Below are 12,076 nucleotides of genomic sequence, written 5' to 3'. Positions count from 1 at the left end.
TACGGATACTTATTACAATACTTATTACAAGCATACGGATACTTATTACAAGCATACGGATACTTATTACAATTCTTATTACAAGCATACGGATACTTATTACAAGCATACGGATACTTATTACAATACTTATTACAAGCATACGGATACTTATTACAATACTTATTACAAGCATACTTATTACAATACTTATTACAAGCATACGGATACTTATTACAAGCATACGGATACTTATTACAATACTTATTACAAGCATACGGATACCTATTACAAGCATACGGATACTTATTACAATACTTATTACAAGCATACGGATACTTATTACAAGCATACGGATACTTATTACAATACTTATTACAAGCATACGGATACTTATTACATTACAAGCATACGGATACTTATTACAATACTTATTACAAGCATACGGATACTTATTACAATTCTTATTACAAGCATACGGATACTTATTACAATACTTATTACAAGCATACGGATACTTATTACAAGCATACGGATACTTATTACAATAATTATTACAAGCATACGGATACTTATTACAATACTTATTACAAGCATACGGATACTTATTACAAGCATACGGATACTTATTACAATACGTATTACAAGCATACGGATACTTATTACAATTCTTATTACAAGCATACGATACTTATTACAAGCATACGGATACTTATTACAATACTTATTACAAGCATACGGATACTTATTACAATACTTATTACAAGCATACGGATACTTATTACAAGCATACGGATACTTATTACAATACCTATTACAAGCATACGGATACTTATTACAATACTTATTACAAGCATACGGATACTTATTACAAGCATAGGGATACTTATTACAATACTTATTACAAGCATACGGATACTTATTACAATACTTATTACAAGCATACGGATACTTATTACAAGCATACGGATACTTATTACAAGCATACGGATACTTATTACAATACTTATTACAAGCATACGGATACTTATTACAATACTTATTACAAGCATACGGATACTTATTACAATACTTATTACAAGCATACGGATACTTATTACAAGCATACGGATACTTATTACAATACTTATTACAAGCATACGGATACTTATTACAATACTTATTACAAGCATACGGATACTTATTACAATACGTATTACAAGCATACGGATACTTATTACAAGCATACGGATACTTTTTACAATACTTATTACAAGCATACGGATACTTATTACAATACTTATTAAAAGCATACGGATACTTATTACAGGCATACGGATACTTTTTACAAGCATACGGTTACTTTTAGAAGCCGCAGGCCCTACAGGTCAACCCAACCTTTCGAGGTTTATTCGACGTTACCAGCATTTGCGCAACTCACACGAATCTCCATAGATGACGGGGAACAATGTAGCCACACAGGCAATTCCGCCAATCAGCATGCAGCCACACTGAAGGAACTTCCTGCCGAGTCTGTCCAACATGCTGACACACATGATGTACGACAGGAGCTCCACGATGTTGGCGATGGTGAAGTTGACGTAAATGTCGCCGCTCAGGTTCTGGACGTTCAAGCCCAGACCGTAGTATACCATACTGACAACAAACCTGAAAATGGCATATTACAGACAAGATTCAAGATAAAACATGAATGGGATTTCGGTAATGTTCAAAAACAAGGTTCAGAGAATGTACTAATGTAATTATTCAGTAGCTCATCCTAGTCCGTTGCTCAGGGTAAAATTGAAGGTCAGTACACTGGAACTGATCAATACCTCAAGCATGAATCGTCCTCCTTTAAACCTTTTGACTTAAACATCGACATATGACGTTTAATACAATTATTTATATAAATTAAATTTGCCATAAGTAACTTACAAAAGTGTATTATTTATCAAATATAAATTATTAACACACATATCCAACAGAAAGGGATCATGAATATGTTTGCAGATTATTGTAATGAAATTATGTGGTTATTTCTTACTTAAGTATCAACAAAAATCATTAATCCTGAATTGTCTTACACAATATATATGACTGGAATACCATCTAAAGTCAATGCGATTTCCCTCACTGTTAAAGTACAGTGCTTTATTAAGGTTGATGAGTTGTTTACATCATACCAGTTGTAGAAGATGACGAGTGTAATGAACAGCAGGTACGGCGTTGTGAACATCTGTGTCACCCTCACGGACTTGTCCTCGTCCACTGTTAACTTCTCCAACATCCCGTCCGGAAGTTCAACGCCATTCGCGGACGCAATTTTCTTGATAACAACTTGAGCTTCTTCTATGCGACCACGTGATATCAGCCATCTTGGAGATTCAGGAAGAATCCTGTTTTAGAAATAGTACGTATATATAGATATGTTAAACAAGGTTGGTAGAGATAAGATGTGAATTGCGCAGGTGATTTCGACTGACGATCCTAATCCAGAGCTTGCTCAACTAAGTCAGCGTGGTCGTCCAGGGGAGGATACAGCTTTTCGAGAAATGGGGGTTGGGGTGTTGCACACTTTTGAAAAAGAGGGGATGCACACTTCATTTCCACGAGAGTATCAATGGTCTTTTAATAAACTTTCAGGAAAAGAGGGGGTGGGGGTGGGGGTGTGGGGCTATGTCGTCGGTCTATGCCATTGAAGTACACGTCTCCTTATCATGTCCCAGAACGGGGAAGAAGTTTGGACCTGTATCCATAGTCAACATTTTTGGTTTGTTGGTACCTTTTCTGTTGTCTGCAAATCATAGACTGTGAAATATCGAACGTGTTGGCTATGGAACGCGGACTGTCACCAGTGTTCATCAGGCCCATGTGGGCGGTGTTTTAGCCCAGTGGTCAAACCGTTTGCTCGTCACCTTGAAGGCCCGGGTTCCATTCCCCAAAGGGTACAATGTGTGGAGTCCATTTCTGGTCGCAACGGGCAGGGATATTGCTGGAATATTTCTAAAAGCGGCGTAAAACCCAACTCACTCACTCACTCACTCAGCAGGCCTATAGTCTATAGCTTGGAATGGCACATTCCGCACGTGTATAGCCATACATAGTGCGGCAGGTGCATTTTGACAGGGTTTGCATAGGAGCTTTGTTATAATGCTTGGAGAGTCATGTTTACTTTACGATCCCTTATCTACGTTTAGAGGAAACAACCTTACAACCGAAATAAGAGAGCTTACCAATAAAACAAAATGTAGAGAGCAGTGGGGCAAGCAACGATAAGCTGGAGATGTTGCCAGTTTCGGACAAAGTAGGCAAAAAGACTCAAGGCAAACAGACCAATGCACCAGAATATCTCCACGATGATTCCCACAAACACTCTTCTGGAAGGTCCCGTCAGTTCCATTACTAAAAAAATTAAACAAAGCATATGTGTCAGCTTCGATGATTAGACTTAACACATATTTTGTAAACAGTAATGGTAAATATATTTGCTGTCTTGTACTAATGAGAGCAGGTCATTTTCTTTAATACAAAACGTCAATGCCAGAGAACAACCAGTCTATACTATCCGATTCGATCGTGACAAATAGTATCTAAATATAGCCAAACTTACGATGAACGTTAACTTTCAGTAAAGGTATATTCTATTGATTAAGCATTTCATGCAGAATGTGCTGGTGACGTGTCCCGCTGGCGAAAGAGGACGCGCCTACATTTTTAGCGACCACCTGGTGTCTTTATTGATTTTCTGTGTTTCCTTTGTATAATTGTCTTTATGTTTGGCTCTTTACATAGAAAACCGAGACCGACTATTACTTGCTGTCGACGACTCATGGACATGGGTGTTAAAACTAGTGTTTAGATTCCACATGAGATATACTACCGACAAAAAATAAGGGAACTGATGAAATGACAGTGAATGTGTAATTGCTCTAAATGTCCACAAAATCAATTTCGGGCGTGAAGTTCAATATCTGGTGTGTCCACCATGTTGGGCGACACATACACGACACCTTGATGGCATACTGTTGATTAACCTCCGGATGGTTGCCCGTGGCATTGCCCGCCATTCCGCCTGAAGAGCTACCCCAAGCTGGGCTGGGATCTCTGGCGTACACCCTCCGGCCGAGAACGTCCCACAGATGCTCAATGGGGACATGTCTGGGGACTTAAAGGGCCAGTCCAATGTCGGAGATAAGCGGTGACGACTTGGGCACGATGTGGTCTGGCATTATCATCTTGGAATATAAAATTTTTCTGCAGATAATTTTAGCCAGTGCAGCCACGGCAGGACGCAAAATTTCGTCAACATATAACTGACCAGTCAATTGTCCATTAACGATGACCAGACCCGATCGCTTGTCATGTGTAATACCGCCCCACACCATGACACTGTGGTCAATAATTGCCGCTCTGGCATACTGCTTACCGCTACGGTGCCAACAATGTTTTCTGCCATCTGTGAATCAGAGGCCAAATCTTGACTCATGAATATGATGTAGCGCAAAGCCCGTCCCTGATGCTGCCCAGCCCACACCAATCTTTGGTGCCTATGGTGAGCTGTGAGGGTGACACGCTTCAAAGGCCGCCTGGCGTTCAGACGGGCTTGATAGAGTCGGTCCTTAACGGTTGATAATGAAATTCGTCGTCAAGTTGTACGGAATTTCCTATTGATAGCAGGTGCTGATTTGAACCTATTGCGTAGGGACATTAATGTAATGAGAAGATCCTGTCTAGGTGTCGTTGATTTTGGTCTACCACACCCAGGTCTCATTGCAACCCCACCCGTTTGACGGTACTTGTCCCACAGGCGTGCAATTACACTTTTAGATTTACCCAACATTCGGGCAACTTGGCACAGTGGTGTTCCCCCCTCTATCATACCCACAATTCTCCATTTTGTCTGTTCATTGAGATACTGCCTCAGAGGCATTTTTCAAGGTGTGTTCACCTCACTTGCATTAGTGATTGTGAGTTCTCCAATGGGTGGATACAGTTTAGCTTCTGTGTGCATGTGCATCACGTGTTGTTTATGCATCATGTGGAATTTCATTGTGATTGGATGTTGCGTTCAGCTGCAACGCCAGGGTATTTCACACGTGCACCTCAACGTTAGCTGCATTCAAATTCTTAGTTCCCTTATTTTTTGTCGGTAGTATATATTAGCAATTGCTATTACTGACTTGCATGTTCGGCTTTTCATAGATTGAACTCCAATTATAACTTTCTCACATAAAGTTGAAATAGGTCATGATTCTTAAATTCACTTCTGTTTTCTAGATACAGGAAAGAGGTGATATGTATAGCACATATTTACCCAGAACGAAGGAAATTGTGAAACAGGCTATCCTCGTCATATTGGACAGCGCTCGGAGAACCATGTAGACGTAGATGTTAGGAGAGTACGCAGTGCTGATACTCAGGATCGCCACACACACAGCATTGAACATGAAGACAGGTCGGCGCCCAAACCTGACAAATATAAACATCGTGGTTTTGTCGCATTCTTAAAATTATAGTAACTACTGCTTTTTTATAAATGCAAATACTGCGTTTCAATTGCATGTTTCGATTGAAACATAATAAAGATTTTGTTAATCACTGTATGTAGTTAATCCACATCCTCACGCTAACTCAGAATATAAAGTCCGATGTAGAATACCAAACAACTGACTAAGTTGCAATAGCTTAGAACATGCTTCAAACGATGTACCATGAAATCCGATTTGTAATTTGCTAACCTGTTACATGTACATAACAGTTCGTTGTGTGGTGAACTTGGATATAACAACCCGATGTGTAGGCATTTACACCCGCACTGTACACGTACTGTACATGTATGTACACGAAATCCTCGTTTTAATGCTAAGTTAAATGGCACCACTCACATGTCTGATAAAAGTCCCATAACGAGAGTTCCAGCCATCTGCCCCGCGAATGTCGCCATGTTTGCGTGTGACCTCAGAATACTGTCTTCACAGACTATGTTGAACTAATGAAACAAGACAGAGACATACACACGATATGTATCACACGGGCTTGTTAATGTCTCAGTTGATATAAATGCATTTCATTCTGGAGATGTTTCGAATATGTCACATACATTAGTACCATCACCGGCTCAGGAAAGAATATGATTTGTGAGGAGAGGTTAGTATACGAGGATTGTGATTATATATTTACGTACTATTCAAGAAATTGTAATGAAAAAACAGGACTCTTCCATTTTACTTTCAACAATCTGGGGATGTTCTGATTTCGGAAGTAAATAATCTCATAAAAAAATTGCCACTTCAAAGTTTTAGCTGCTTATCGTGTGTCTGCGTCATTCAGACTCAGTAACAACGTCTCACTCAATAATAGACCTACAAAAGTCCAAGCGAACAAAAGACATATTTTTGCTTTAAAGACATTACCTCCTCGATCAGCGTTGATTCATACGTGGACCGATCAAACACCCAAGCGCTGCACGGAGCTGTCTGGTTGTTTGGTTGGCTGCCATTTTGAGGGTACTGGTACATTTTACAGGAGGAGAGCACCTGCTTGTCTCTGTCTGTCTCCCAGGGGATGGACATGTTGATGAGGTAAGAATGATGAGCATCCTGCACCTGGTAGGTGTCGTTAACCCCAAGGGAGCACCTGTTTAAGTATTTGTTGACGTAATCATTGTCATCCTAAGCTGGTGTAGAATCTACCAAACTGTTTAAACTACCCGGCAACATTGTAGAAGAAATAGATGCATATGAATACACAAAGGCTCTATCTATAATGCAGTCATTACTCAATATATGATATGGATATCAATTCAATATAAACTTATATATCAAATTGAGTGAACCAGTTTGATTAACACCGTGTTAGTTTAGCTACATCATGGAGTCAGCTGGGCGTGGAGAAGAAGTCCAAAGTACGTGCGTCTGCCAGTTTGGCGTATGAAAAAAGAGACACATAATCAGGGCCAACCGGGAATCAAACCCAAATCATGGGTTCCTTCGGCCCCAAAGGGACGCAACAGCGTACGGCGAGCACGAACGACTTGGGCAAACATGACCCTGGACAGTAAACATCCTACAACGTGATCTGGTGTCAGGTTCGCTGAATTCTTCCTGCGTGTCATTGTGTCCCAGGTCGCCTTGTAATGTTACTCGACCCTGTTGTCCAGGCTAGCTTATTTATAGACCACCGCCATGCAACTGGAATATTACTGAATGTGGGTTTAAACAACAAACTTGATCACTATCCACCATCTTCATAATCTGCTCCCATTAAGCAGCTATTATGTTGAAGTGTATATGTTAACTTTCATATTTCGATCTGCTTCTGCGAGCAGAATATGTTACCCGGAGTAACGGCCGGGGACTTGGGCGTTACCTGAACTACTTTCATTCACGCCTGAAACATGAAACTCATCATAATGTCTGTGATGTGAGAATATGGATCTATATTTGTTAGTATCTTGATGAAAGGTTTACTTCGCATTCCGGTTATGCTGGTCAAGTGCCAGCACAAAGAACCAATAGTGTCACTTCCACCACCAATAATGCAGAGAAAAAGCAACTCGGAGAAGAAATCCAAACTCCCCATCCGCAACCACCAGGGTTAGAACTGATCTTCAGCAAACCATGCTTGTCGCAAGAGATCGAGGGGTCAGGACTGCTGATGCATATCACCCTGTTCTGAGAGCATAGACTGATGATGTCCAACACTGGATTGTCTGGTCCAGACTATACAGAACTTAGTCATATATTTGGAAAACTGTTGAGGGTTGTGTTTAAGAAGCCAGAAAACATACAATAAGAACTTGCCAGCCGAGCCAAAATCGTAGGAGATCGCTGGAGCAGGCATGTTTTATTAGAAGTTGAGAGTTGTTCGAGCAAACTAGCTGTACCTAGACACGAAATGTATTGCTGACACTGCAGTCAAAGATAAACGGTATTGTGGGCTGACATCATATCTGACAGTATGAGTACACCTTTGTGTACAAGATGACATCAGGTCACAGTATCTCTTATCAGGACACTCTCTGCTAATTAAGCTTTTTCGGATGTATTTAAGAAAAACCAAAAAAAAATAAAACATGAGTAGATTTGGCTCGCCCTAACGATTATAACGGACAATGACGTTCCATCCACGTAATTTCAACACCATGACGTACCATGTACGCACTGTCAGCACCATGACGTATCACCTACGTATAGTCAACACCATGACGTACCACCTGCATACAGACAACACCATGACGTACCACCTACGTACAGCCAACACCATGACGTACCACCTACATATAGTCAGCATCATGACGTATCATGTACGTAGTGTCAACACCATGACGTACCACCTACGTATAATCAAACCATGACGTACCACCTACGTATAATCAGCACCACGACGTACCACCTACGTATAGTCAGCACCATGATGTATCATCCACGATCTGTCAGCAACGTGAAATACCACCCACGTGCTTTCATCGACATAACCACCCACGTACAGTTATCACCACGAAGTACCCCCAATGTATTGTCAACACCATGACGTACCACCCTTCGTACAGTCAACACCATGACGTACCATTACGTACTAGCAACATGACGTACCATGAATTGTTATTGTAGAGAAAGAAGTCTTTAAATTTGTGAGATAAATCTATATATACTCTCGACTATACAGGTCATGTGAAATCCAGAACATTACTATATAACACAACCACAACTTGGAACTGCCTACCTACAGACTGTATGACGCACATCCAGAACAGTTATGCAATATAGTTTGCGTAGAGATCCGCCAAGGTCGAGGTTAAACAAGCATGTTTTACATCTCTGAATACACAGTTGTTTACAGACGCTTTCGCGTGGAAACACTGCTGTGCTTTGTCAGACAACAAACAACAACTTTTTGTGAAGAATGTGTGAGCAAAGACGACATGAGCTTCTTTAGGCGGACACCTGGTGTCACTACTGAGTTTCGGTGATCCCAAATAGTATGTTCATACCTATTTGCCTTGAAATCTGTTTTGACAGATGATCGACACTTATCATACTCTGGGGTCGACATTTCAAATATTGACATAACGTTGAGGAAGACACCTGATACAAATTTAAACTGCAAGACTAGTCGGGAAATGTTTGTCTGTGAAACGAAACACGTGGTGTTGTCATATGTAATGCTCGTGTAGCACCTTGTCATACTTTGTAGCCATGTGATGACATCCAGGAGGTGGCTGCCTTCTAAGTGCTATATCGCCTTTATCATGGCGAAACATGAGTACGTTGCCCTCCAACTGTGCCTGTAACAAATTGTCCCATAGTCCTACAGCAACATTGGGGTAGCCCCATGGTTAAAGCGTTCGCTCATCACGATGAAGACCCGGACTCCATTCTCCACGTAGGTACAATGGGATCCCCGCCGTGATATTGTTGGGATATTGCTAAAAGCGGCGAAGTGATATACTCACTCACTATAGCAAAGCGTTTTGGAGAGTTAAGACGTCTTACTGCATATATAACTGAATGGTTGGATTTGGAAATCAACCAGTGAATCAGTTAATACTCAATACAGAAAACACTCCACAGTCACACAAATCGTTTTTCGTTCCCAAAATGAACATGACCATCGAAACTGTACTTGAATCTATCATCTTCAAATAAAAAATATTCAGAACACGACAGACACGCAGTTACACGACCGTATGACACTCTTGTCAGTCGGGTCAAATTAAGCATAATTGCAACCAGGTCACATGGATGTTGTACACAACACAGGCGTGTACGTGAATACTCTATTGTGGCAATGAAAGAACGCCACGGTGAGACGGAAAAAAGACATCTGGGGCTTGACAACCTGTCCTCATCTGGGACAGCTTCATCTGGGGCTTGACAACCTGTCCCTTTCTGGGACAACTTCATCTGGGGCTTGAGAACCTGTTCCTATTTGGGAGAGCTTCACCTGGGGCTTGAGAACGTGTCCCCCCATGTGGGACAGCTTCATCTGGGGCTTGACAATCTATCCCCATTTGGGACAGCTTCATCTAGGGTTTGACAACCTAGTCCCCCATTTGGGACAGCTTCGTCTGGGGCTTGCCAGCTTGTTCCCTTGTGGGACAGCTTCACCTACAGCTTGACAACCTGTCCCCCCATTCGGGACAGCCTTGTCTAGGGCTTGACAACCTGTCCCCAATTTGGCAGATCATGAGTGATTCACTTCTGTTCTGAGTATAATCTAGTCATCACAGTGTTCCGTAGCAGGCCTCTTGCACTGTGTTAACACATGAAATGCTTCTTCTGTTGTTATTGTTCCGTTTTACTATGTATAATACATAAAAACAACAAAACCGTCTCGATAATACTCAATAGTCTAAGAGCCCTTGCGCAAGTCTGACTCTATCATTAGCATGCGTTCATGAATCACTATCAAATAGTTTCGATATTAAGTGTTTGAAACATCAGGTGTTATATGCATTCACAGGTTTAGGGACGTTAACATCGACGGGATTTTAACTTTATTCCACAACTGAAATGGGACATAGGTTCGCAGTTAGATCAAGAAACTGCAATTAATAGCATGAGTCAAAGTAAGTCATCAATGTCTTCATTAAATGATTTGTGTTAATCGATTTCGCTGGGTTTGTGAAATATATCAGACGTGTAAAGAATGCATACCTGTGATCTGGGATATCCAGCTGAAACACCACCGAAAGGGCTTGCAAACCACTCATGATTGCTGGTAAGCATATTAAAAAGTACAGTCTCTTTTGATACCAGCCAAAGTCGCCAAGATGCGCTAGAACTTCGTCAAACTTCATGCTGCCTTGTGGGATAGAGTAGTCCTGCCTACTGTCACCAGACACATCTATGTATACAAGCAGGTAGTAAGTAGCACAGCCTCTTCCCCTCAGCCTGTCACTGCTTAATATTCAGGTTGTGGAAACAGGTTCTATTAGAGTAACAGCAGAGGTCAGCAAAATATTCCTTTGATTAAACTATATAATCTTCCAAAACATGTAGATGAAGACATGTCCCGACTTAAAGGTCGTGATTTTCAGTTTGCACATGCATGTTTATGCATGGATGAAATTTTGAGCATGGTGTTCACACACGTGTTTTCTTAATATGAGCAATGATTTAGAAGAAAGACAATGGTAACGAGGAAACCGCCAAGCATCGGAAATGTATGTACGTGAATGTTTGAAGATTACAGCAAAGAATGTAGGAGCTACAGGTCCAGTATGCAACATATTATATAACCTTCCAGAAAGTTTTTCCAATACTTTAGGTCAACATTTCAAAGATCTGTGTGTGCGTAGCATGGAAAGTAGCTTTGATAATTGTTTTGCTCAAGAACCTAAGCGCCCAGTATAAAATATTGAATGTTTTGAGAAAAGTGAACAGAATTCAAAAGTTGACAAATGAAAATGTAAGATTTATACCTCTTTTCTAGTTTGGCATTTGAAACGATTTCAGTCAGCAGTTCTCTCACTTGTAGAAAGTATTGCATGCAATAACGAACACGATTCACCAGTCTGTTGTGCCTTTCTGGACAAGGAGAATGCACTTGACCGTGTTTGACCTCTCGAACCATTTTATGAATCATACAGTCAAGGAACTACTGGGAAACTCTGGAACATACCACGTTTCTCCTTGACTTCTATATAGTCAGGTATATGCTTTGCTGATTTAAAGTCTGATCTGTTTCAATTAAACAAGGGATGAGCCAAGGTCGTGTCGTGTATGCGTGTCTATTGTCTTTATATAAAACTGATCTATTTATGAACTTTCTGGTTGTGGTCTGTCTCGCTTGCAGAAAATACCCAAACCTAATTCCATGAAGTAACTGTCTACAATGTAGTTAGTAAATGCATAACAGACAAGATAATATCTCTACACATTTAACAAGATGAAACAGACTGTGGACTCTCGTTCCTGAGACACAACAGAGATTAACTGACATTGCCATAATAAAATATTCAGGTGTACGTCCTACAGAATCAAGGGACGTTTAATCATGACATTACCAGACATGTTTTATATCATGCACGATATCGTAACGTTCTTGACATAGATAGTTTTGTTGACGTGTGATGGAAGGCGGTGATATATTCTTGTTCTTTCTCCTTGGA

General features: G+C 40.7%; 1 protein-coding gene across 1 annotated transcript in view; it reads right to left on the bottom strand.

Moving 5' to 3' along the window:
• The window catches only part of LOC124290574, a 31,149-nt gene extending 20,324 nt beyond the window's left edge, over nt 1–10,825 (bottom strand). Inside the window, exons 1-7 of the mRNA XM_046727322.1 lie at nt 10,620–10,825; nt 6,375–6,597; nt 5,847–5,950; nt 5,276–5,430; nt 3,195–3,363; nt 2,145–2,357; nt 1,400–1,626 (exon numbers count right to left, since the gene is read on the bottom strand). Of these exons, the coding sequence (XP_046583278.1) occupies nt 1,400–1,626; nt 2,145–2,357; nt 3,195–3,363; nt 5,276–5,430; nt 5,847–5,950; nt 6,375–6,597; nt 10,620–10,762 (1,234 nt within the window). The 5' untranslated portion in view covers nt 10,763–10,825. The remainder of the gene's footprint in view (nt 1–1,399; nt 1,627–2,144; nt 2,358–3,194; nt 3,364–5,275; nt 5,431–5,846; nt 5,951–6,374; nt 6,598–10,619) is intronic.
• Nucleotides 10,826–12,076: the final 1,251 nt, after the last annotated feature.

This window comes from Haliotis rubra, unplaced genomic scaffold, assembly GCF_003918875.1.
Source record: "Haliotis rubra isolate DU_JTF1 unplaced genomic scaffold, ASM391887v1 Scf47, whole genome shotgun sequence".
Classification (NCBI taxonomy): domain Eukaryota; kingdom Metazoa; phylum Mollusca; class Gastropoda; order Lepetellida; family Haliotidae; genus Haliotis; species Haliotis rubra.
This window is presented reverse-complemented; position numbering and strand designations above follow the sequence as displayed.